Source organism: Peromyscus eremicus, chromosome 2 (assembly GCF_949786415.1).
Source record: "Peromyscus eremicus chromosome 2, PerEre_H2_v1, whole genome shotgun sequence".
Lineage (NCBI taxonomy): Eukaryota > Metazoa > Chordata > Mammalia > Rodentia > Cricetidae > Peromyscus > Peromyscus eremicus.
The window spans coordinates 90164288-90188640 of NC_081417.1; the positions used below are offsets into that span (position 1 = coordinate 90164288).

The 24353-nt window shown below is 38.6% G+C and overlaps 1 protein-coding gene across 1 annotated transcript in view; it reads left to right on the top strand.

The window, feature by feature from the left end:
• The window catches only part of Frmd3 (FERM domain containing 3), a 179724-nt gene that overhangs the window by 55961 nt on the left and 99410 nt on the right, over positions 1-24353 (top strand). Inside the window, exon 2 of the mRNA XM_059255946.1 lies at positions 14844-14948. Coding sequence (XP_059111929.1) covers positions 14844-14948 — 105 coding nt within the window. The remainder of the gene's footprint in view (positions 1-14843; positions 14949-24353) is intronic.

Consider the following 24353-nt stretch of genomic DNA (forward strand, 5'->3'; position numbering starts at 1 on the left):
GCACTCACTATGCCTCTTGCACCTTGAAAGGCACCACTTTCTTTAGATTTGGGGATTTTCTTATATGATTTTGTTAAAAGTAGTTTCTGTGCCTTTGATTTGTGTTTCTTCTCCTTCCACTATATCAATTATTTGTATGCTTGGTCTTTTCATAGTGTCTCATATTTCCTGGATGTTTTCTGCCTGAATATTATAGGTATCATATTTTGTTTAACATTGTATTCATTTCTTCTAACTAGTCTTCAAAACCAGAAATTCTATTTTTCATGTCTTTTAATTCATTGTTGAGGCTTACCTCTGACCTTTTTGTTTGACTTTCTGAGTTTTTTCATTTTGGGTTTATTTCAGTTTAGGTTTTCTCTAGTGATTCTATTTCTTTGTGAAATTTCACTTTCATGTCTCAAATTTTTTCATTTTTCATTTCATTCAACTGTATTTTCACAGTCTTCACTGAGGCATTTATTAATATCTTCCTTTAGATCCTTGGCTATATTCATAATGACTGCTTGGAATTTCTTTGTCCTTGTTCTGCTTTTCCTCTATGTATATTGCTTTGTAGTTTGTATCCAAGATTGCATGTCCCAGTTTCCTAACTCTTCTCTGCTAATTATCAGTGAAACAAGGAAAGAAAGAAAGAAAGAAAGAAAGAAAGAAAGAAAGAAAGAAAGAAAGAAAGAAAGAAAGAAAGAAAATGTTCTGCCCACGTCATGAGCCCCTTAGAGACCACCAGGAGTCTGAGTTCATATGCAAAAGCCAAGAGCCTTTATTGCAAGCTCAAACTTGGGCTCTCGGTCCCTTCTGATACAGCAGTTGGATCAGGGAGAACCTCGAGCTCAGTTGAAGCAGGGTTTCTAAGGAGTAAATGATGGGTGGGTTGGGGGAATTCTGGATTCAGATAGGAGTTGAACTCCTGATTGGACAGAAGTGAAGCAACAGAGGTCTTGTCAAACAGGGATTGGTACTGGCATTGCTGCAAGGAAATCAGCAACCTGTATACAAGTGATGTAAGCTATCCTTTATGTTCTAGAGCATTTAGTACTTGTTTGTCTAAATTCTGATTGGTCCCCTGCAGGATACACTTTGTGGGTTTTCCTGGTTATTGTAATGGTCAGGCCTAGCTCAGTATTGTTAGTCTGCAGCCTGTCATGGCTGTACTAATGTTAAGTTAGGCCTCCTCAGAAGGAAGGAAAGAAAGAAAGAAAGAAAGAAAGAAAGAAAGAAAGAAAGAAAGAAAGAAAGAAAGAAAGAAAGAAGGGAAGGAAGGAAGGAAGAAAGGAAGGAAGGAAGGAAGGAAGGAAGGAAGGAAGGAAGGAAGGAAGAAAGGAAAGAAGAAACAAAGAAAGAAAGAGGAAAAAGAAAATGCTGAGCTTTTATGAGGAAACATAATGTTTTCAGATAGGAAACAATAACTTTAGAGTCTAATACCAATTTGTATGATTAGGATTTTGTGACTAGGATTCTGTTAAGTTCCCTAAACCTAGGCTGAAGAGTCTGAAATTAAATTTTCTAAAATTTGACACAATTTCAGTCAATATCTTTTTCATCTATCTTTCCTGAACTTTCTTCCCTCTTAGGCATGTGGTGACAGGGTTTCCTCCACATGCAAATGTACCCATGTGCACATATACACACAGAGAGAGAAGGCGGATATGCATGCCCATCAGAATGATTTGTTACAAGTATTTAAAGTCTGGAAGGCTGGTCTCCCCAATTATACCTCCTCCTCATTTCAAGAGATTAGTCATGGACAGTGAAAACATCTTGATTATACTTGCATCTGTTCTGACAACATAGCAACCCATGCCAAAATTGTTTTGTTTTTAGGGAACTAAAAATATACAGAATGCCTGGTAGCAATTTAGTCACTGTTATCAGCTATTACAAACCTTTTTTTGTTCATTAAGCCTCCTCTGCCTTTTTTACTCTGTGGCAGATGGGAGGTTCCTGGAAAAGGAAAATATCATATCCATTCTGCCAGCTCTTTATTCTTGAAGATCATGCGTGTCTGTGTTTCAGCAAGGCTCTAATGCAAAGCCTGATCAGACTGCATGATCACAGAGAGCACTTTGGGTTCTTTTGCCTGACATTAACTGAGCTTGTGTCAATGAACTGAATGCAGGAAGGATTTAGTTCAGTGGTTGGATTTGTGCACCCCTTGTTTTGAATCAGAACATCTCCTGTGGGCCACTTATTGTAAAATCAAATGTATGAAGCTTCTGTTTTAGAAATATAGTTGTCTCAATTCAATGTTCATTATCTATGTTACTTTGAGGTTTGTGATGACAGAGTGTGGTATGTGGAATATTTATGTATTTATTTCTGATTTTTTAGTTTTATCTGAGTCTGTGAAATTTCTTTGTTCTTATAGGTCTGAGCTAATAAACCTTCAGCTGATATGTGCTCCCAAATATTTTTATTGTAAATTAAAAGATCCCTTTCATGAGGATGTTTGAAGGGGCCTTGGAGTCTCCACAGAACACACCAGACACCAAATTCTCAGCATAAAGGAGATATTTACCCTAAAAGAGATGGGTGTGGTGTGGGGTGGGGGATGGGGGTTGAAGGAGTGATTTTTTAAGGGAAAAAAAAGGAGAAGTCTGTGCTGGGATGAGTTGGTAAGTCCTGATTGGACATGTTAGCCAGTGTATCCAGACAATGAAATTTGAATGCTGGACTTTGGTGTTTTGATAGCTGGACCTTGGAGTTTTAGTCAAGCATAAGGAAGTGGCCAAATAAAGGAATAGACCTTGGTGGTAACTTTAGGGATGTAATCTAATGGTTTAGCAGGGAAGAATGCAAGACCTGTCAGTACCATGTCTGCAATGCTTGGATCTGTTAGAGAGCCCTTCAATGTTCACTGGGAAAAAAAGTAAAGATTTTCCTCTTGGGGTTCACTCTTAAAAGGGCATTCATAGGTAGATATTCAACATGTATAAAATATAGGTATAAAAAACCATCTTGTAAAACATGTGTTTCACATTTTTATGTATTATATATACACACATAAAGAGATATAGACATAGACACAGAGAATAAAGCCTTGTAGGTGACAATGATAAATGTTGACAATGATACCAGTAGGAGATGACAGTCTATTCCTAGATTTCTGTGAGTTCATTTATAATTTTGAGTTTTCCTATAAAGCAACTATCATTGAGTTATCAATATAATGTACTTCTTTCTATCAATATAATGCACTCTTTGGATGTAACATACAGACAATATTCTTTCAAACTACTGTAAAAATAAATCTCAAGCATTCTTTTTCCCCAACATAATATTTATACTAATTATTTGGGAATTTGGTACAATGCACCCCAGTCACACTCAATTTGCATTCTCCCATTCCTCCCTATCCACCCCCAACCCTCATGCACCACCCCAAAAAGAAAACAATCAAAGAAATAAAACCACCCAGTCCAATGTGTTGCCCATATACTCATTGGAGCCTGGTTGAACTCTCAGTGGTCAGGCCCTTAAAGAAAATTGGCCCCCCCCAAACAGAAGTATCAGCTATGAAGAGCTACACTTCAGCATCTTGATCATAGTTATAAAGAGTCTCTTCAATAGCTTCCTGTCTAGACTGTTTCTTTTTAGGGGGACAGGTTGTCACGGAAGTCTTCAGTGTCTCTCATTCTCAATTATGAGTCTGAAGTCATCGATACCACTGCAAAAGAAGCTCCCTTGTCATAGTAGCGCCAGCAGTATGCATCATGGACATCAACATGGCTTCTTGCTGCAGCATGGACCATCAACATCAACATGGCCTCCGCCAGCAATGTGGACCATGAACATCAAGGTGGCTTCTGGTGGCAGCACAATCACAGACATGAGCATGGCCTCTAGTGGCATTCTTAAGACCTGAAAACCAGAATTCCAGTTATCTTATTACATAGAAACCATCACTTAGTTTTCATCCAAGAATTAAGAGAAATAAGAGATTAAGTGAAGTGAGAATACCTCTGATCTTAATGTTTCATTACTTCCTGCCTCTGCCAAACACTGATCTGGAAAATTACCATCATTTTGGGGGTCTTCCAAGTGCCCACACACAAACACAGCAATAAGCCGAGATTGATGTTGGTGAAGGGCCATCTCAGAACAAAACTATAGTATCTATAGGTTTTTCTTGCTATCTCTTTAGATTTGGTGTTGTTCACTCACATCTGAATGTAGTTAGCTGGCTTCTTTACAGGTTCAAAAGGAATTTGTGGAGTGGGCCTTGGGGATAAACAAAAATGTTTTTTAAAATGTGCATCATCCTTCCTCCACATAGAGTTTTTGGATAAAGGTAGGACCAGAGCCAGCAGAGATTGTTAGCTTGGCATGTTTGTTGGAATGGAGAAAATCTGGTTTTTGGTTCATATTTTTGGTTTTAATGAAAATGTTGTTACTCCATACAGATGAAATCCGACACCAAATTATGTTTCACTTCACACTGGTAACTTCTTTTCTTTTCCAGAAGTTCTATCACATTCTTTGCCCATGCATACTTCCTTATGTAAACACGCTAAGAAAGTAACTTCAAGACTAACACAGAACAGCCTGGGCTATGCAGAAGAAAGCAGACCCATAGTATTGTTAGCTGATTGCCTCTTTAGGCTTTCTAGAACACACAAAATAGTTCACTGCCTCCTCTGCCATCAGTCCACACCTTCCCTGCCTCTTGCTCTCTACCTTCTAGATATGACCACTCCCTATAAAGGGCTTCCCAATCCTTGCTCTCAATCCAAAGTTGGAATATGAGAAGGAAACAAACCAAAATCACCAAAACCAAACCTGTACCCACATTTTGAAGCACACCTATATAAGAATTACTGCACTGCAGTTTATGCACACATGCATGCTTCATACAAATAAGAAGGAGCAGCACCAGATTCTCCCCAGGTCTCACAGGTGGAAGGGACATCTGTATAGGTAACAAGCACTGACAGGCATTCCAGGGCTCAGAAAGGAAGATGGCATCATCTCTTTCAAGCTAAGACACAGTCCTCGTGGGGGTCTTCCCTCCAGCTTCAGTGCTGCTACCCTAAGTTAAATGCTGCTGGTCTGAAAGTTGGTTGCTTGGCTTTTGAGACAATGACAAAGATTCTTCATATAGAGGTCAGCTTCTGGTAACCCGTGTCTGAAAAAACACAGGCCACTGACTAAATCTATTGCCTAACTTGTTGGGTTTTATTTTGTTATTTTTTGCTGTTCAGGTTGTGTTATTGTTGTTTAGTTTTGTTGTGGGTTTGCAGTTAATTTTGCTTTATTTTCCATGCTTCCAGTTACTTTCATCACTCAAAATACTACACAATTTCCCACCACCCTTTTTCTTCATCCACTACCTTCTGGGAACAAAGCCTCTTTCTTCCTGTCACAACTCTGCTATTAGTATATTAAGAATACACAACCACTACAGGACCTGTTCCCACAGCAGACTTCCCATGCCATGGTGCCTCATCCTCTTGACTTCACTGGCAGTTGAAGATTGTGGCCAGGTTTCATATTGTTCCAAAATGTTCTGATCTCTTGAACAAAGGCTCCCCTCTCTGTTTATTGAATATAATACAGCAACTGTAGTGTGGAAAAGCAATGAAGAACATTTTATTTTATATTTCCAAGAGTCTCACAAAGGAAGAAATTGTTTTTCTGACCATGTTGACGTAGAATAGTACACAAAGCCATAATCACGTGTCATCCATCCATCTATACCCATATTTTGTTCTCAACACTTTGAGAGGTGTTCCTTTCAACACCTCACTGCTTCCAGTGAATGGTCTTGCATCTAGTTATCTTAGGCATACCTAAATTTTTATGAATCAGGGACATGAATGGGCCACAAAGAAAAAATAAGGAGTGTAGTGGGTAGCCATTCCAGCTTTGATCTGGAAGTTCCAACCCCCATTGAGGCTTCGGTAACTGTCACGCCTACAAGGTGGAGTGAGAGAGGACCCTGAAGAGTTCAGATCTGGATGGGCTGGCTCTCTTGGTTCCTGGACCCAGGACACTGAAGGTAGACCAAACAGAGTTCTCCAGAGAACACCGCCGCACTGCGCTACATCTTTCTCAGACCCTGCAACCTATCCCTTCACTTGTAAGTTACCCCATAAAATAAACCTCCCTTTTAACTACGTGGAGTGGCCTTAATAATTTCACCAATAAAGGAGCATGGGTAAAAACTCAAACCCAAGCATCCAGCTTAACTTATGAGTTAATTTCATCAGGAATCCAAATCCTAGTAAGACTGTCTTCATAGTTATCCTTAAAGATCAATTAATTCTGAACAAGCTGAATACATAGAATGAGTACATAGCCATAAATTTCACTGTAGGTCGGAGAAAGTTTGAACTGTAATGGTAAGATTCAAACAGCATTTCTCAGAAAAATCATTCCTACTGCCTAGGAGTATACATGTGAATACTGCTAAGGACACAAGAAATTAGGGACATGAAAGACAACAGGACCTGTGTGAATGTAGCATATCATAGATTCACTCTTCAGAGAAGGAGCAGCCAATGCTGAACTCCAGATGGCTTTTACAGTTAGTCTTTCCAACAGCAGCCAGCAGCCAGCAACCAGGTTGTGTTTCCCAACTCCAAACTGTCAAGGTGCTTTGTTGACCAAATAGAACATGGTGGTAGAAGAGCTGAACAATTCAGCTGGTCCAGTCTTCACCAATACCTGTGTGTTATACCCATATGGTTGGTTACTAATAAATTGTGCTTGACCTGATGTATTGGTTCATTGTTTGCCTTGAGTGAAAAGTTTGAATACAACAAACAGGAAAGCAAATTTGTACTAGCTTCAAATATCATGGATATCTCTTTACATTCATATTAACAGTTCAACAATTTGAAGACAAAGTCTTCATTTCTCTGGATGTTAAGTTCTAACTAACTGGATTTCAAACTGTGGAAGCAGTTATAGACTACATGACCTTGCTTATTGCCTAGAGGTAAGAGAAAGCCTTTTCTTGAAACTCTTTCAGCAAAATAAACAGAAATCATCCTAAAACCCCTAATAAATTGCTTCTTATGCTTGCTATGTTCTATGTCCTTTCTAGAACCAGCAAGACAAGAGAAGATGGATTATCTTTAGATCAATCCAGCCTGAGCCCTGGAGATAGGGTTGTGTAGCACAAATTGGTCTTAATAATAAAAACCCAGAGTCAGATATTAGGGGGTGAAAGCTAAAAGATCAGAGAAGCAGAGCAGCCAGCCACCTGAGAAAGTCTTCTTACCTCTAGGAATCCTCAGACTGAAAGGGCCTGGGCTCCTGTCTTCACCCTGCCTTATCACTTCCTCACTTTGCCCAGCCATATCATTCCTGTTTCCTCCTCCCAAGTGCTGGGATCAAAGGCATGAGATCCCAAGTGCTGGGATTAAAGGTGTGTGCCACCACTGCCTGGCCTCTACACTCTGATCTCCAGGCAAGCTTTATTTGTTAGAGCACAAACAAATACCACCACAGGGGTGGGTCTTAGTTCCTTTAGACTCTCGTGTGGGTTTGCATACCAATATTAATGCACATAATTGCACAATTTGGGATGCCATTAGGAAAGATTTAGGATTATTAGGACACTGGGCAGTCATCCAACGACTTCACTATATATAATGTGCTTAGTATTTTCTGAAAATACAAGTCCCGCCTTTGCTAGATACTGTATTCTGTTTTGTATCCCAGTGTCCCTTCCTATCCCTGTCCAAATTCTAATAACTACCATGGGAAGAATATTAACTAAATAAGCAGTTTGTTAGAAGATTAAAGGTGTAATCTGTGAAAGTAGTTCACGGCATCCACTAAGTATTTAATTAACTAAGCGATGTTTGCTATCACTATGTTTTTACCTTCATTCCTGAAGGTAACTATTCCAAACTCTAAGCTTTGGTTTAGAATCATCCTTTTTGAGTGATGTCCTGCCTTAGACTTAACCAGTATTTAAAAGAGAGCAAAATGCCTTAGATTGGAGCTTTAGAAATTGAAGATTAAGGTTTTTATGATTTTTTTCATGTGAAAAAAATCACTGCTAATATAGGCCATTTATTCCTTTGCATTTTTTAAAATCTCAAATATATTATTGTTTTGACTTTGCCACTGATCTGGGTAATTAAAATAAATGCATTATTGACAACTGAAAGAAATGTGGAAAGAATTGAACCCTTTTCCTCGTAAGGGCCAAATCTAGGAGGCGAATACTTCTCTGAGCAATATCTTTGAGTCAAAAACGACCCATGACACTTGAAATAATAAATTATATTAAAGTTTATTCTTAAAGTTAGTTATAATGACTTATCACTGTGCTTTGCCATTTCTAAGACAGTTCACAATTTCAAACTACTTTCAATTCCTTCACTGTTTTTCTCTAATTGCTATTCAGTGCATGACAGGTGTTTAACAAATATGTGAATGAGCCTTAAAATAACCTGTTAGATGTAGACCTGGAAATTATTATAATTGCTAACCCTTTACTGAGATAAAACTCAGCCTCAAGGAGATTTCATGACTCGCTGAAGGCCACTCAGCAAGGACGTAGTAAAAACAAGATTTGAAAGCAGCGATTTGTTGTGTTTTCTGATGCCTTCTTTGGAGTGGGAAGGTGATAAGGAATTTTAAAGAGGCAGCCTAGTTTGTGTTCATAAAAATCAGGTTCTTTGAGGTGTAAGAAAGTAAAACCCATCCCATGAGAGAATAGCAAATTATGTATTCAATCTCTGTTTAGTAGGAAAATCCTGCTTACTTTAGTCCATGGGAATGCATTCAGGCAAGGACCATGGCATCATAAGTAAAATGTCTTCCTGTTATATTACACTATAGTTGTGTATTTCATTTGTTTTGAGACAGAATCTCATTGTGTAGCCCAGACTGGCCTTGAATTTGTAATCCATATGCTTCAGCCTCCTGAGTCCTAGGATTACAGGCATTTGCCATCACAGTTGATTATAGTTTTCATTTACTGACTATCTACTAGTTGTCAGTCTTTAAATTTGTTTATTACTATTATTGTTATTATTATTTGCTTTTTGGATTAATGTCTTTGTTTATAATGTTGTCTAGCCTAGAGCTATGTAGTTCTCATGTTTCACTATGTAGCCCAGGCTGGCCTAGAACTTGCAGTCCTACTGCCTGAGCCTCTGCATTTCAACCACTGGGATTACAGTTTTGCCCACCACGTGTAACAATCATCTTTAAAATTTCCATAAAATAGTGAATAACTTACCAAACAGACTGCATAAGAGAAAATCAGAGAAACTAAATGATGTCTTTCTCCTCTAAAAATGATTTCCAAAGAAATCCATCTGGAATATTGCTACCTTGTTAGAATGCACTAGAAAAGAGAGATAATTCACTGGTAGCAATTCTAAGGCAAGTGAGATGTCCCATCCCATATGTTGGCCACAGAGTTGCTGTATCCACATGGATGTCCGCTGACCTGCTTGACCCACTTTTGGACTGCTGAAAGGAATCCTATTTGGCACTCTGTTGCAAGGACAATAGAATGAGGCCTTTTATTAACAAAAATTTCCCACCTTATCTGTTCAAACACATTGTCATTTTATACAAAGACTGTTGAAATAGTATTTTACCACTACACAAATAAAACTTTGGTCCACTCAAATTTGTCTTTTAAGATACCCAAATTATGCCAAGTACTCTGTCATATACAACAGACCATTATGTTCCAATTCATGGGAGAGGACCCTCAGACAAGGTCTTTGCAGGTTAGGAATCTGCACACACAGAGACAATTGTCCTGCCAAACAGGTAGAGAATATGGAGAAAGCATGAAGTCCATTCACATTTTGAGGCCTCTGAGTAAAGAAGTCCCCACATGAAGCCATATATGGTGCCACTTTGGATCAGAACGAACACTCTCTGGAATGGATTCTAGGTTTGTTTTCCCCATCTGTTCTGAAGCAATTCCAGTAGAAAACACAAAAATGAATTTCTGCACTAATCTTACTGAAAACTGTAACAAGCAGTCCATTTCACAACATAGTCAATGGGAAACCTTTATAAAAGAATTGCTTGAAGATTTTTAACACACAATACTTACTTGTATTTATATTATTTTGATATATATTTGATACACACACACATATATATATCCTTTAGGGACCTCCATTCCCACCTGATCTACTTTTATAGAAAATAATTACCCCTACTATACAGTCACATTTACATATTCTAGTCATTACAGTGTTTGCAGTAGTTATTTTATCTCAAGGGACTTGAATAGTCTTAAGAAGATGTTGCTGAGAGCTATATACTGGTTACTGTGGTCATTCACTAAAAATAGTCTAAGAGTTGTTTTTAAGTTGCTAAAAAATTCATAGAACATTTTAGGGATAGAATATGACCTATAAGCAGAAATTTAGAAATTAGAGCTATCAACAAACCAGGCTCTTCCCTTAGGAGAAAAAAGAAATCCAAGTATGTTATGCAAAAGCAAGTTTTTTAGGTTTTTTTTTTTGTTTGTTTGTTTTGTTTTTCGAGACAGGGTTTCTCTTTTTGATTTCTTGTGAAGAATTCTTGACCCACATGGCTTTTTAAAATTTATCTCATGTGTGATAAGATGTAGTTGCTTATTCTGGAATCACGTGCAGAGAGCTTGTACAAATGATGAGTTTCTATTACGTTCAGTTAGTGGATCAAGTTCAATTTCTTTAAACTCAAAGGAGTTTAGACTATTTTGAACATTGAATTCAGCTATCCAAAGGCAAAATTTGTCATTTCAGTGAGCAGATTTAGAAAACAATTACCAAATTTTATGACAAAATTTATTTTGATAATTTATCTTTGACTTCTTAGAAAGAAATAAAGCCTCACAACTCATACAAGCCACTGGGACTTGGTTTCAGGAAAACAATAGAAGCTTCAGATCATAGCACCACCTTAAATGCCCTAGGATATTTTTAGTAAACTCAGGCCAAGGGCTGCCTTATTAATCATAACTTGCTCAGCTGCTAGTAATATCATTTTGTTAAATGCCATTATGTAGAGCATGAAACAAAATAGTCTCTCTTTTTAAAACTACTTTTTTAGCTCTTGAGTTTATACTATAATTGCATAATATTCCTCTTGCCTTTCTGCCCTCTTGTGTAGCCCTCCTTTCAAATCCATGACCTCTTTTTCTTTAACTAATGTTATCTATCATCTATCTATTGTCTATCTATCATCTATCACTTATCTACCTATCATCTATCTATGTATCTATCATTTATCCATCTATCATCAATATCTATGTATATGTTTTCAGGATTGACCATTTGGTGTTGAATAAAATTGATATGCTCTTCCCTGGAAAAGACTACTTCTGTTCTCAGAATTCCTCAGTTGTCTGCAGTTTTTCCATAGACTTGAGGTCTCCTGGGCTTTCAGACATTCATGTTAGCATGTCTATTGGAAATGTAGTAGTCTTTTCCAGGGAAGAGTTTTCTAGTTAGGTTACTGGGGTTTTCAATTTCATCTTCATTTCAGCTTGCGTCTTCTTCCGTGTTTCTATGTCTTTACTGAATTCCATATTCAAATCCTGAAGTGTCTTAGTCATTTCCATCACCCTTATGTTTGTGTTTTCTTGTACATTACCCTGACATTTGTTCTCTTTAGGTTCTTTTTCTTTCATTTCATTGAGCTGTTTCTTTAAACTCTTCTTTAAACTCTTTGTCTTCTTTAAACTCTTTGAAATCTTTGATGAAGTTTATGATTGTTCTATTAAGTTCTGTGTCCTGTGATTCATAGAGGTAATTCTTATTGGCAAGAAATTCTACAGGAAAGCCAGGCAGTGGTGGCGCTCACTTTTAATCGTAGTACTTGGGAGGCAGAGGTAGGCAGATCTCTGATTTTGAGGCCATCCTGGTCTACAGAGCAAGTTCCAGGACAGCCAGAGCTACAAAGAAACCCTGTCTTGAAATCCCCCTCTCAAAAAAAATTCTACAGAACTGGTGGTTTTTTGTTTGTTTGGTTGGTTGTTTTTGTGTACATGGGTGCCAGTAGTATTCCTGTGATCATTCATGTTGTTTTTGTCTTTCCAATGGTATCTGTGCCTGTGGACTTCTTTTATTAGTTCTATGTCTGACATGAAGAAAGCAGATTGGAGCATGAGAGAAGTGCACATTGGGTTGGGCCTAATGGTTGGTTATACCTTAGCTATAATGAAGTAAGAAGGACATAGGTAACTGGGCTAATATGTAGAATGTACTTTCTAGTCTAAACCTGGAGTGTGGGCATCAATGTGGGGTTTGGAGGAAGGTGTGTGGTGGCGAGGAACAAAAGGACTCACCTGGCTAGATCCTAGAGCAGCATCTGGCCATATGGCAAGGTGGTTGTGGTATAGAAGGGAGCCGTTGGTCAGGATCAGCCAGGATGAGTCCTGGCAAAAGCCTAGAGTTTGCTTGCAGTCTAGTCAAGGGTACCCTTTCTAGTCTGGGGCACAGTATGTATGACACTAGCTATCTATGAAGGAGCTTAGGAGTGTGCTTAGAAGGGGAAATCAGGAGTCACTGAGCTACATCCTGGAGAAGGATGTGTAGGATGTGGTTGAGTGGAGAGATTGGAAGTGATGTGGGAGGGGCCTATGTATCAGGGTAGGCAGGTTAGGAGGATAGGTCTTGGCCAAAGCCTAGAGGTTAGTTGTAGCGCAGGGAGAGATGGTAAGAAAAGGCCCGGGTACTGGATATAAAAGCTGGGCTGACTCTGCGGGGATGGGATAGGTAGGGTGTTTGTACTAGAGGAATAGAAGGATTCACCCAGCTAGATCCTGGAGAGTGGTGGAAGAATTGGCACCACTCCCTCTTTTGACATCTCAGTGTGTCAGCCTGGCTAGCCTCCAATTCAATATATAGACCAGGCTGACCTGAACTAACAAAGATCATCTTCCTTTAGACTGGAGTGCTGTGACTAAAGACATGTATGGAGGCTTGAATGAAAAATGGGACTCCCAGACTAATATATTTGAGTATTTGGTTCCTAGTTGGTGGGAATGTTTGGGGCAGGATTAGGAGGCGTGGCCTTGTTGGGGGGGGGGGGTGTCACTGGGGGTGGGTTTTGAGGTTTCAAAAGTGCATGCCATGCCAAGTCTCTCTCTCTCTCTCTCTCTCTCTCTCTCTCTCTCTCTCTCTCTCTCTCTCTCTCTCTCTCTCTCTCTCTCTGACTCGTGGATAAGATGTAAGCTCTCAGCTATTGTTTCCATGCCATACCCACTTGTTTGCTGTCTTGTCCCTGTCATGATGATCATGTGCTCATCCTCTGTAAGCAAGTTTTCTATTATGCTTTCCTTTGTAAGTTTCCTTGGTCATTATGTTCCCTGCACAACAATAGAACAGTAACTAAAGACAGCATGTGTCACCACACTTGGCCTGAAACTGTTTCTAATATCTTGGAACAATGACCCATTCAGCTCTTAAATTTTAAAATTTCTTTTTATTGATCGTAATGCACCCCTAAAGTAGTTCATAGATCTGTCAACAACTAAAACAAAAAGATTTATTTATTTTATTTTATATGTATGATATGTGTTTCATCTGTCTGTCTGTCTGGGTGCCTGCTGCCAAAGGAGACCAGAGGAAGGCAATGGATTGCCTGGAACTAGGGTTACAGACAGTAGTGAGCTACAGTATAGGTACTAGGAGCCAACTCTAGGTCCTTTGCAAGAGCAGCAGACAATCTTTATCGCTGAGTCAGTCTCTCCAATCCCTTGTCAGCAACCTTGCTGAAGTATGCTCTTCTCTTTTGATTTATCATGGTTCTCAAACTGAAGAAACTGAATTTCACAACATCGTTAGTGGGAGTCAGGATATTCTAATGTCTTTCACTGCACATTGAGTCTCTCAATGATCTCAGAATATTCCAGAATGACAATGCGGTTGGGCAGAAATCCACATTCCACACCCAGATTCTGTGACTGAGATCCTACCTTGATCCACGCAAATTGTGTAATATTAGACAAGTTAGTGAATTATTTTGTGGTTCAGTTTTCTCAGAAAACTAAATGGGTGAATAACAGAAACCATGTAGAGCAAGGAGTCAGAGACACTGTAAATTGTAAATTGTGGGTCCCCACATGGTATTGAATGTGAAATGTTTTCTCAGTTATAAATATTGTAAAGAAAATTAAATGACCTGTAATAGAATGAAACAACACACAAGAGCACATGGTACTTATGTAAGATATTGCTGTGTATACCATTGATTCCACTTTCAGGTTTTCTTGTGATTTAAAGTGTGCTAATGTGTGTGTGTGTGTGTGTGTGTGTGTGTGTGTGTGTGTGTGTGTGTGTTGGCTCACTCTTGTGGTTTGAATGTCACACATCCCCGTAGGCTAATGTGTTTTAACATTTTCTTCCCAGATGGTGGTGCTATTACAAGAGTTTGTGAAACCTTTAGGATCTGGGGCTTCACTGGAGGAAGTGGGCTTTTGTGGTAGGAGTTTGAGGTGGCTTTGTTTTTCTGTTTTGTTATTTGGATTGTTTTTGTTTTTCTTAGCTGTGCTTTCTTTCACCCTTCTATTTCCCTGATTTAGATGTGGACACTCAGTCCCACATTCATTGCTGTGTCTTTCCTACTAGAATGGACTGTATCCCATTGAATCACAAATAAAAATAAAGCTTTCCAACTTTAAGTTGCTTCTTGTCACTTACTTGGTTACAACAACCAGGAAATTACTAATCTGCTCACCTAGTAAACTCTGTTGGTTAAGGAGGTTGTAATTGAACAATATTGGAAACCCTTATGCCAGTGTCTAAAGTGATCAAATCCATTGTTCTAAACACAGGCACAGTTGGGTAAGAAAGGCCTGCTGGGAATGGAATAGGAATGAGCATGTGAGCTCTGGCTGTAACTTCAATGTACTTCTTTTACAGAGGGAGACCAAAGGGCAGTTTCTTATTGAACACATCTGTAACTACTACAGCTTGCTGGAGAAGGACTACTTCGGAATTCGCTATGTGGACCCAGAGAAGCAAAGGGTAAGAGCCTGTCTTGATCTCCAAACTATGGGATTAGGGGGAGGCTCAGAATGTCAGGCACTGCGGGATCCTTTCCAGAAGCCTTATGGTACCTTTGTTCTCATGAATTATTGGCATGAGAAGTAAAACAGCTGGTGGGTGAGTGGCTGGAATACTACCTGACTGGAAGGAATGGGAAGACGAAAAGGACTTTCAGAAAGCTGTTCTCACATGAAGAGAAGTAAGAAGGCTCCTATGCTCTTTGAATTTAGACTTTACAAACCTCCTCAGAATAGTTTCATATAATCTATTATGAAGAACCCTCCCCCATGCACACACACCACAAGAACCTACTGGCGGAGGTAGGGGATGGACTTGGTAGGGAAAGGGTTTCCTTGTGGAATGATGGAAATGTTTGGAGTCTGACATAGATGATTCTTATCCAACATAGCCAATGCCACTGAATGTACATTTAAAAAAACGGTTCATTTCACATTCTTTGGAAGAGACTTTGGGGTAAAATAGTGAATCCCTACATGGAAGCAGGCAAGAGAAGCTTGCATGTTGACCATCAGCAACACATGTCTTTAGGGAGGTCACTGGAATCCACAAAGTGCTTCCCTTCACACACAGTGGCATTGTATGAACAGTGAGCTTGACTGACAAAAGCTGGGTACATAGCTGGAGAGGACAAAAAGCAGCAGAAGGCACTGAAATAGTGTAGGGATTGAGTGTGTGTGTGTGTGTGTGTGTGTGTGTGTGTGTGTGTGTGTGTGTAAATAACCCAAGAAAATTGTTGTCAGTTTGATAGGGATTGAAGGAGCAGGAAACATTGGGAGGGGCTGGAGGAAGTAAAGGAAAGATGGGAAATGATGTAATTGTATTTTAATTTAAAAAAAAGGATTAATTGACTTGTTTCCAATAAATGTATATCATTATCAAAACTAACCCCAAATTTCAGATAGAAGGATAAAAAAGGTATATCAAGGAAATAAAACTAGAAAGGAAAAAGTAGCTGCTCTTCTGGTACCTGAAAAAAATAGATTTCAAATTAAAATTAGTAAAAAATACATAAAGAATATCTCTTGGTGACTTCATATGGATGAAGAAGACAATCTGCATTGCAGATTGCAATTCTAAACTTAGACACCCTAAACACAGCTCTCAGAACAGAGTCAGGAAAACTTTGCACAGGAGGGAGATGTAGTCCTTGAGTGAAGAATGGCATGAGTGAAAAATCAACACAGAGTATAGCCTGGGCTGGGACCAGGGAGACAAAACAATAGATATGGAGATGAAAACAACATTAAGGTCAGTGATTTCATTTTCTCCTATCTCCCTCCACCCTGCTCTCCTTTCCCCCACCCCACAGCTATTCAGTATCTGCCAGTGTTTTTATTTTCTTACATCTCCACTCAGCTCTTCTCCCCCTACCAGTTGTTTATTTATTTAATAAATCATATCAATGTAACAGGCTGACATTGTACCCTATTGTTCATGCCTGTTATGGTTTTGTGCACACTCTCCCTTGGTCTCTTTTCTTTTTTTAACCTTTTTTTTCTTTTTTCCCATATGCTTTCCTCTTATTGTCATATACCCAAAGCCCAGAGGCTGACCTTACAGATATTTTAATATCTGAGTACATTTATTCATTCACTCCTTTTAATCTATCATTAAACAAAATCTCTACATCTCTCCCCACTTTTTGCCTCCTTATTCTCATTCTTTTATGTCTTTCTCCTCTTTCTCCCATCTAACAACAAAATACTAATCACTAGTCTATTTGATATAGCTTACTTCTGCTAATGTATACAATATTATAAGGGTTCTTTTACTTCTTAGATCAATTAGGATTTTACAAGTACCTGTTTTATAGTCACCTTCTACTGTATTTTATCAGTAGGTTAACTACTGGATAGGAAAAAATTGTAGAAAATTGTTCTCAATCCATAGGGGACGGATTGGAGATAGAGCCTTTTATCTGGAAAAGAAGACTGACAGATGAAAATATCACTACAACCATACTACAACTGTCTTAGTTAGGGTTTTATTGCTATGAAGAGACACCATGACCACAGCACTCTAATAAAGAGGAAAACATTTCATTGGGATTGACTTACAGTTCAGAGGTTTAGTCCATTATTGTCATGGTAGGAAGCATGGCGGCATGCAGGTAGACATGGTGCTGGAGGAGCTGAGAGTTCTACATCTTGATCCATAGGCAACAGGAAGAGATTGTGACAAACTTCCTCCAACAAGGCTACACCTACTTCAACAAGGTCACATCTCCTAATAGTGCTACTCCCTATGGGCCTATGTGGGCTATATTTATTCAATCCACCACAACAACCTTCGGCTAGCCTCAGCTTCTTCTACATCCTTGGCTTCAGCTTTGTAGGCTCTAGAATTATAGGCATGTGGTTCTGGGGCACCATGCTTGCATAATTTTGATTTGGTTTGATGTTTCCATTTCTGTGGATCAGACTCAGAGCCTTTTACATGCTAGGCAGGTATTCAACCACTGAGTTACAATCCAACCTCTTAAAACTGCATAGCTTGTGGACTCAGAAAGATGTGATTTGGAAACCTTATTTCTTCTGGTTAGTAAGCTGTTTGACCCACCAGGTTATTTTACTTCTGTGCTCTTTCCCAGTGGAAACAATAAATAGAATATTTGCTTTATGACTCTTAAGAGAATTAGAATATGGCACATGACATATATTGACTGTGTTATATGTTGTTCTCATTGTGATTTGATGCTATTGCTTTACAATATGCTTTGGCCAGGTCCAGGTGAGTAATTAGAGGCATGTTTAGAGCCTACGAAACATACAAATGTTTGTAACTTCTTTTAAAGGTAAGAGGGATAGTGTTAAGAGTCTTTGACGACTTATTTGTTTATAAAAATCTAATCAATTAAGAAAACCAGGCAAGCTAGAGAAGCAAAGTGTAAATACCCACATTGTGTAGTTAGTGGGTTACCTGTACCTCTTCTCAGCCTCATTGATGGAAATCATTGTGGAATATTATTACTTTAAATCCACCATATTAATTCTACCATTTTCCTCAGGTAATGAGGGAAACTTTTGGGAAATATTTTTTATACAAGTAGCTGAATTTCATAACTCTAATTTCTATTATTATGGTTTCATATATAAATTGTACCAGATCTCCCTCCCTAGTTTTGTACCCTATTGCAGGATATTTGTTTACACTGTGTAAAGATATGTAATTGTGAATGATTTAATAAAGAGCTGAATGGCCAATAGCCAGACAGGAGAGACTAGGCAGGACTTCTGGGCAAATAGAGGAACTCAAGATGAATCTAGACACATGAGAGAAATGCCAGCGGGACACTAAAGAAGTCAAACATAGGATAAAGAGGAGAGGTGACCAAGCCACATGGTAGAATGTAGATTTTAAAAAAATGAGTTAATTTAAGTTGTGAGTTAGTTGAGAAAAAGCCTAAGATAAGGCCAAACTTTCATAATAATAAGTCTCCATGTCTTTATTTGGGAGCTGGTGGCCCAAAGGAAAGTCTGACTACAGTACCCCTTACCCTCTTCTCCAAATCTAAGCAAGGAAGCCAGACATTATGCATTACTAGCCACCAACCCAACCAAAGAAGAATTAGGCCACAACTAAGCTGTAGTTGATTGGTTTATATTCTGGAGTACTTGGTATTAGTACATCCCCTTAATGTAAGTAAACACATCCCTGAGTTTTTTTATGTAGGAAGTCAGATAATGAGCCTATTACTGTCATATTAATAGCGGGGGGGGGGGAATCTTGTCTGTATCAGAACAGTTTAGTTTTTCTACAAGCACCTTCAGGAGGACACAGAATGAAACAAACTATTGGGATGGTGGCAGAAAGCCAGATGGTATTATGTCCCACCACCTGCTCCTGCTATTGAAAGGCTGCTTCCTGCTGGTCTCCTCAGGGATAATTGCTTCTCAGATGTTCATCACTGAGAATACGAAAGGAACCAACGATGTAGGACAGCCCTGAGTGCAACAGGATTTGCTGCAAGCAGAAGTCCCTGTTTATGGATTTGCCTGCTTAATGAATTTTATTTTGTTTTTAAAGATCAACAGGGTCAAATATCACAATTTCAAAAGCTGGAGATATCACTCAGTGGTTTACAATGCCTGTTGCTCTTGTGTTGTTGTTGTTTGTTTTTGTTTTTTTGTTTTTCAAGGCAGGGTTTCTCTGTGTAGCTTTGCTCCTTTCCTGCAACTCACTCTGTAGCCCAGGTTGGCCTTGAACTCACAGAGATCCTCCTAGCTCTGCCTCGAGAGGGCTGGGATTAAAGGCATGTGTCACCACTGCCCAGCAATGCTTGTTCCTTACAGAGGACTGGAGTTTGATTTTCAATACCAACACTGGGCAGCTCACACTTGTGCATATCTGAAACTTGAGGTCATCCTGTGCCCTCTTGTTGCCTCTGCAGACACCTGAACTCACATAAACATGCACAGAGAGACAATATGCACATACACATAATTCAAAAATAAAAAGTATTTTTAAAATTACAACTTCTTGGGTGCCTTGTGGGATATATACAGATGACTTGTTCTCCTAAGGAGAGGTCTTAGTCACTGAAGTCACATAACACAGAGCCCTGTCATCTCCTCTTTAAAGCTGGTTATGTTATTAAGAGGTCCGGGTGTGGCTCAGAGAATTAACATTGCCATATTTGAGGATGTGATAAGAATACTTCAGCAGACAGCAGAACTTGGAGTTTAACTATAATTATTGTACATATCTGAAGTTCTCCAGAGAGGCGAGAGGACAAACTGGAAGTTACTCTACATACTCTGATGTCATTAATTTAACAGGGAAGGGGGTGAATACACAAAGTAATTGTTATGTTTGAAACAGAACACAACTATAGGAGTAGGTGGGAAATGTAATTTTAGCCCAGTTGGAGTCAGGAAAAACAAAATACCTAAAGTAGGGAATTTTCTCTCACTTTGTTGGAGAAGAACCTGGAGAGGAATCAATTTAGAGAAATGAAGTTTACAAAGTATCACTGGATAAAGAAGAAGCAGTTGGAGGTTTACAGCAGCCTGAACATAAGCTCTCACTAGAAACCAGGGACTTGGAAGTTTTGAAATGGCTTTCAAGTTAGATTTTAACAAGCTGGGAAGAGGTTACCATTGCTATGATACACAGCTTGAAGAAATACAGTGTAGTCAGGGAGTGAACATTTGAAAGGAACTTCTGTTTTGAGCTTAAGTCAGCCAATTATTTTCAAAATTGAATAGTAATTGTTTCACGTGGATGAAGTATGACAAGGAGCTGATCACTGTGTGAGTTATCTTACTGTGTAACAAGCTTCCCTATAATTTATTGACTTAGAACATCCAATATTAGATTTATATAGCCTAGGATATATACAATCATGGGGTTTGAGCAGGGCTAAATTGGGCAGGTGCTCTGAAGGTGACAAGTGTGGTCTGGAAAAGTCTAAGAAACTTTTTTTTTTTACCTTCATCTTCACAGGCTTTGGTGCCTTGGTTGAGGGAAGGAGTGAAAGGTGTAGGGAGACTCTCCTCTCTGAATTTAGTTTCAAGACATCTGATGTCACATGGGTTCCACATATAGATAGAGCCAATCACCTAATGAGCTTGTAGAAAGTGAGCAGCACCTGTGTGAACATATTCAGTTTGGAAGGTTTGTTAGCATAGTTAAAGCACTAAGACTCTGCAAATGTTTGAAAATTTGAGTCAGAAGCTAAATCAGGAGCTTTTGCCTCAGATATAATTGTTTGTAGCCAATAAAACATTTTATTTCTTCAAACCCTGGAATTTCATTGTGGATCTATGGAGAAGAATCAGAAAGCTAAGGTACACTCATATTTTAAGGTACGGCCTAGAAAAAGAAATGAGGAAGACCCAAATAGAGCAGACAGGAAAAAATGAGGGAAACAAGGTTAGCTCTAGACTTAGCACAGAGAATACTTGACAGTTTCAAGGGCTATGGCTTAAAAATTTACCATGCAACAGTAGAAAAACTGTCCATGCCATTTGCCTCTTGTACAGCCTTGAGCAGATTTCTTATCATTCTGTCCCTCAGTTTCTCCATCTTCTGACACATAGTACCTACGTTTTTTAAATGAATCATACAAATTATCCATCTTATGTAATTGATTTTATATGCCATGTTTTCAAGAGTATAAATAGACCCATGGGGAATATCTGACCTTAGAACAGTTCAGTACTAATGTTATTGAATTTATATGGCATGATGTCTAATGTTATGCATTAACAAATCATAAGTTTGAATGAATTCAACAAATCCCTTATTTTTAATTTTTTATTTATGTGTATGTATGTGTTCCTATATGTATGTATGTGAACCACTTACGTACCTGATGCCCATGGAGACGTAAAGAAGTTTTCAGATTCTAGCCAGGCGGTGGTGGCACATGCCTTTAATCCCAGCACTTGGGAGGCAGGCAGATTTCTGTGAGTTCGAGGCCAGCCTGGGCTACAGAGTAAGTTCCAGGAAAGGCACAAAGCTACACAGAGAAACTCTGTCTCAAAAATCCAAAAAAAAAGAGAAGTTTTCAGATTCTCTAGAACGGTAGTTATAAGCAGTAATGAGCCATCATGTGGAAGCTGCGAAACAAACCTGGGTCTACTGTGAGAGCAGCAAGTGCTCTTAGCCACTTAATCATCTCTTCACTCTCCATAATTTCTCTTTTCATAGCTTGTTACTATCTCAATATAGTTTGCAATAATCACAGATAATTGTTTTTACAAGGTATTATATTCATATTATTTCAATTTAAGTTTTTAGTGTATACTAAGGAGTTATTGACTATAGAATATGAGCTGGCATGAAAGTATGTTTTCATGAGTTAAATTTTAATGCAATACAATTATGACTACATACTAGTGTATTACTTGTGACTGATTTTATACTTGAAAAAGAGTTAATAGTGTAACAGAGACCATATTGGCCACAAAGCCTAAAATACCTACTTTATCTCACCTACTAGGGTGCATTGTAAGGGTGCAGGGATGTACAGAATCGTGAAAGCATTGTAGGGAGCAGCATAAAGATAGAATACGGAGTTGATGAATATTTGAATGGAGGTTTATGCTTTTTTAGCTTACCCACCACCTCTTCGTTTTGTACAACTGTCACTCCTTTTTAAGCTATCCAAGATTCTAGAATACAAAATCAATTTATGGCTATAAAAGTAAAATCTACTCCAACAGAGGCAGTTAAGTTTTTCTTCTGTGGAGGACTTCCATGCAAGTGGACAGTAAATTGTCAGTATCCTTGCTATGGAACTTGTTGTTTGTTCTTGTGCCATATGCTTTACTGAAATGACCACAGTACCTTTTACTGGGAGGTAAATGACGGGAAGCTCTCTATTACTTTACCATCCAGAACTCTGATAAGGCCATATTCATTCAGATATCATTTTTTTCCTTTCCAGCAAAAACCATGGGGTCCATAAATGGCATAATTTATCCCTATAACACCAGGACTTGGTTACTTTGGGCTTTGCACTGCTGAACATGAGAATCAGACATTTTTCAGGGCCATGGTGGGAACTATTTAGATATTTAGATCTTGTTACTATTAAGTGAAAATGTGTCTACTTTGAAAGATGTATTCATTGTTTTTTAAATAATCATGGATTATCGAATGTATTTCTTTGGTTTATGCATTTTTATAATTTATGGCACCAAGATTTTATAATTTAAGGAGTGTAACTTAATTCTGTAATCATAAGCTAAATCCATGTCAACAGAAACCAAACATTTGAGGGTAAATAAGTATTATATTATTTATTTTAGCCTTTTAAGAACTTTGCAACTACCAAATTAAAAATCAGACCGCTCATAAATTAGTTGCCCCTTCACATCTCATCTTCCCACCCATTAGCCCACATTAGAATGTGAAATAAGCGAAGAAATGATCTAGTTATGTACAATTGGTGCTAGAACGTTATAAAGAAAGAAATATAAGAAAGACTTGATGATGTACTTACCCTACAGGTTCACAGAGTGTGGACTTCAGGAGCAAAAGGAATCTGCACCCAATCTCCCACCCCAACCCTGCATTCTTTTCTACTGTCCTTGCAGATAAGAAGATTACAGTGTAGAAGTTTGGGACTCTCTCTGTATTGCCTTCCTTTGGCTTCCTTGTATTCTTCCTCTTTTTGCTTTACACTGCTCTCAGTCAAAGTGAATGTGTTCTAAGAAGGGACTTATGTTATAATCAGGCTAGATTTTGTCAATATTAAAAGCCCTTTTATATTGGGGTTTTGTGGGGGCCAGGGTTTCAACTTAAGGTAAAAGGAATAAATCTCCGAGAGTAGGATACTAGGCACATGAAGGGAGAAGTAGAGAGGTTGTACTAGGTGTGGTTTTCTAAATCAGGCCTTGAGCTAAAATTTTTCCCTAAGTGATTTTAGGCAGTGTTTCCAAGGAAAAGAGTTGTGGGAGACAGAGGATTGGGATATAGAAAGGAAGGAAACAAAGCAATATCTTAATATTGGGCAAAGATCTTTCTTCTACCTCACAAGGGAGCTGAGGAGTCAGAGATGATGCATTGTTTAAAAACAACCCTGGTTTGTGGAAGTTAAGATAATTATGGAAGCTATCCCACAGTAGATTCCAATAGCTTAAGAAGCAACATTCCTAAAAAGACAAAGACTATTGTCTTAGTTAGATTTCTATCACTGTGATAAGAACTATGACCAAAAGCCACTTGGGGTGAAAAGAATTTATTTTAATTTATAGTTGTAGTCCAGTATGAATGGACTTTGGAGCAGAAACTCAGGGCAGTAACCTGGAAGCAGAAACTGAAGCAGAAGCCATGGAGGAGCACTGCTTTCTGGTTTGCTGTCTAAGTTCATGTTCTGCTACCTGGCGTGTACCTCCCGGGACTACCTGACCAGAAATGGCTGAGCCTTCCTACATCAATCATTAATGAAGAAATGCCAAACAGATGTGCCTACAGGTCAATCTAATGAAAACATTTTATTGCTTGAGGTTCCTCTTCTCAGTGTCTCTACCTAGTGTCAATACAACAAAAGACTAGCAAGGACAACTCCTTAGCTCTGATCTCCTCTGCCTCTGATGCCCTCCTGGTACTTTCAAGTAACACTAATCAATATCCTCCTGTTTTGCTTTGTTCCTTCAGTTTATCTCATAGAACCAGTGATGGGAAATTAGCTTCCATACATTTTGAGACTTTTTATTCTTCGAGAGAATTGAAGAAATGAAGTGTTCGGCAATAGTACACTAGCCACAAAACCACATATTAGGTTGGCAGATTTTTCTTCCTGCCTTAAGGCATACCAGGTTTTAGTTATAAAATAGAATTGTTTCTTTTTAAAACCAAAATACCATAATTTCCAGGTAGCAAGTGAACTTAAATAAAATAGGGAAAGTATCT